The sequence below is a fragment of the Triticum urartu genome, chromosome 2 (genome assembly GCF_003073215.2).
Source record: "Triticum urartu cultivar G1812 chromosome 2, Tu2.1, whole genome shotgun sequence".
In the NCBI taxonomy this organism is placed as follows: Eukaryota; Viridiplantae; Streptophyta; class Magnoliopsida; order Poales; family Poaceae; genus Triticum; species Triticum urartu.
The window spans coordinates 2,741,228-2,744,509 of record NC_053023.1 but is presented as its reverse complement, the minus strand read 5'-3'; the positions used below and the strand labels follow the sequence as shown (position 1 = coordinate 2,744,509).

The 3,282-nt window shown below is 50.6% G+C and overlaps 1 protein-coding gene across 1 annotated transcript; it reads right to left on the bottom strand.

The window, feature by feature from the left end:
- Nucleotides 1–598: 598 nt before the first annotated feature.
- On the bottom strand, nucleotides 599–2,494 carry LOC125534947 (noroxomaritidine synthase 2-like). The gene has a single exon (XM_048698004.1). It carries the CDS (start codon nucleotides 2,458–2,460, stop codon nucleotides 913–915), a length of 1,548 nt encoding a protein of 515 aa, XP_048553961.1. The 5' UTR covers nucleotides 2,461–2,494; the 3' UTR covers nucleotides 599–912.
- Nucleotides 2,495–3,282: the final 788 nt, after the last annotated feature.

Below are 3,282 nucleotides of genomic sequence, written 5' to 3'. Positions count from 1 at the left end.
AACCGTACCTCTCATAGAAGGGAAAAAAAAGAATAAACGAATATACGTAAAAACGGAATAAGCGGATATACATAAAAAGGGAAAACTTCCAGGGAGCGAAACCGTGCCTCTCAGGGAAGAAAAGGAAAGGAGAAAACCGTGGGAGACGGCCGTGCCTCTCGCGAAGCAAAATCATGCCTCTTGCGCAAAGAAAACCGTGCCTCTCATGGAAGGAAGGAAAAAAAGAGAGAAAACATGTTTTTTTTCGTTTTCAAGAGGGATGGCGACATTTGATAAGACCGTGCTTGTACGTGTGGCAAAGAGGCGGAAGACAAAAGCTCCTATCTGCTTTGATTGACATGTTACAACATAGTTATAAACATGAATAAGAAAGACGTAGTGCAGCTTCTTGAGCGTCTATGCAATGCAGTTATGAGAAGAACATATAAAGTACAAAAAGGCAGAAAATACATATACCTTTGCACCAAAGTGTTCCACCAAAATTTTCCAATGATATACTGGATATTATCAAACCAAATCAAGATATCAAAGATGCACACAGTAAAAAAAATAGATGAAGTATGAAAAAGAGCTAATGAACAAGCAACAACATCATCCATGCTTTTTTGATAAGGGGAATATATTGATATCGTGAATATACCAATTACACGCAGCCTCTGCACCAACAAAATGTACAAAGACATCAAAGATGTACACTACCAATAAAAAAGTAAAAAGAAAAAGAAAAAGAAAAAGAAAACAAGGACCGTCATGGTGATTGAAACTTGCAACAACAACACTCTAACCACCACCGAAAACAATACCCAAGCCACAAAAGAGATTCTTCAAAAGCAACGCCTCCAAGAAAGAAACAGTGCTAAGACATTGTCCTCTTGACACCGTCCATGCTTGTATGCATGGAGGCGGTATTTACTAGGTAGCATGCACACACGGGACCTTCCTCCTCTTGACCGTGACAGCGAGCCCGTTCTTCATGTGAAGCATAACGGACAACTTGGGCTCCACGACGTGCCCCGGCACGGCCTCAACGGCGAAGTTCCACAGCACGGCTGCTGCGACAGCCTTCATCTGCGTGAAGGCCACGTCCTTGCCGAGGCAGGTCCTGGGACCGGCATTGAAGGCGAAGAACTTGTAGGACGGCTCGTGCCTCAGCTTCCCGTCGTCGGTGACCCACCTCTCCGGCCTGAACTCCATGCAGTCCTTGCCCCACACACCCTCCATCCGCCCCATGGAGTAGCAGTAGACGAGTATCTTGTCGCCGGCCTTCAGCTCGTGACCGCTCGGGAGCACGTCGCCGGCAATTGCCGCCTTGTGCTGGAAGGGCAGGGGCGGGTAAAGCCTGAGGCACTCGCACAGCGCCGCGTGCAGGTACACCAAGTTGCTCAGCTCACTGAAGTCGAACACCACCATGTCTTCCGGTTTCTTGGTGGCAGCGACCGGCGCGAGCTCGTCTAGGATTTTCTGCTCGACGCGCGGGTTCTTGCATACGAGGTAGAAGAACCACGACAGCGCCGCGCCGGTGGTGTCCCGACCGGCGAACAGGAGGTTTATTGCGGTGTCACGCAAGAACTCGTCGCTCACGTCGTCATCATTGCTGCTGATGAAGGAAGAGAGCATGTCGGAGGAGGATTGCTTGACGCCAACCTCGTGATCGGACCTCCGTTTGGCAATGGTGTCGGCGGCGAACCGGTCGATGGTCCTACGAGCCACGGCCATCTTCTTCTCCGGGCCGAGCTCGTATCGGTACATGAGGCTCCAGCACGCCGGCGGGAAGACGTGCCGGAGGAAGGTGGCGTTCAGCACGTCGTCCATGGCGCGCGCGACGGGCACAACGGGGAGGCCAATCCGCAGGCAGCCCGGGTCGACCCCGAAGACGAGGTTGCAGGTCATGTCGAAGGTCATCCGCCGGATCACGTCGTGCAGGTCACAGCGTGCGCCGGCGTCGGCAACATGCGCGAGGAAAGGGAGGAGGCTCTTGTCCACCTTGTCGCGGGTGCACCGTGCGGAGAAGGAGCGGAAACGGGGGGTGGCCATGAGGAGCTGGGACATGGCACGCTGAGAGCGCCACGACTCGCCGTCGGCGTTGAAGATGCCGTGGCCCAAGATGTCGAATATCTCGGCATACTCCTCGCCCTTGGGGTAGTTGAGGAAGTTGGAGGTGAAGATGTGGCGCACATTGGACGGGTCGCAGGTGATGAAGAAGCGAACGCCGGTGAGCCCCGTTTGAGCCGGGAAGTTGTAGCGCCTGCCGGCCAGGACGACGGTGGCCCAGTCGTGGTAGTGGTGCAGGTTGGCGAGCATGCCGAAAAGATGGCCCAGCAATGGCCATTCGGTCGGCTCGGCCTTGCATGCTTTCTTGGACTGGAGATGACGGTAGTAGAAGAAGCAGCAGCAGCAAAGGAGGGCAAGGAGTTGTCCTAGAAACCAATCCATGGTGTAGAGAATTTTGCATCTAGTCATCTGGTATTTAGATCACATGCTTGAGCTTCTTGACTACACCGGAGGTGGTTCAAACATAGTCATCAACAAATCGCGTTCGAATTTATTGAGAATGTAGTTATACTTGTACTGACAACAACGGTGGTAGCCCAATGTTCGAATTTATTGAGGTGTAGTTGTACCGACAACAACGGCGCATCATTTGTTAGTTTTAGTGGCAGACAACAACGGCGCACGTACTGACAACAACGTACGTGCAGCTGGTCGGTAGCTAGAGCGTCGGTGACATGCTATTAGAGCATCTTCAACAGACGGGCAACGCGCGGCACGCTAAAAAATCGTTTACTCATAGCTAGTTTTAACGCGCAGCTGAGCGCTGGCTTTAGTGGCCACTGCAAAAATTTGCGCACACGCCGCTTCAGCAGATGTACTATTTTTTTTTACTACTCGTCATCTTCTCCGTCTACTCCAACTCAATACACATTCAACTCCGTCTCGATACTTCATAGATAGGCATAGATAGATAAATAAAAAGATACATACTATATTCTTTTTACTACTTGTTGTCTTTTCCGTCTACTCCAACTCGATACACATTCGACTCCGACTCGATACTTCATAGATAGGCACAAATAGATAAATAAAAGGATAGATAAATTGATAAATGATAGATAAAAACGATACATAGATAGTTCATAGCGTAGATAGGTATAGTTCAACTACTACTCCTTGTCCTCCTCCTTCGACTCCGACTCCGCCTCGGTGATGTCCTCCTCCGACGTTTCAATGAAGGCGTGAAGATACCGATCCTCGTCGGAGTCCCAGGACGACGCTGTTCCTAGG

Bases quoted from the DNA above. Each gene is read 5' to 3' on its own strand.
- LOC125534947 (XM_048698004.1), bottom strand. From the start codon at position 2,460: ATGACTAGATGCAAAATTCTCTACACCATGGATTGGTTTCTAGGACAA.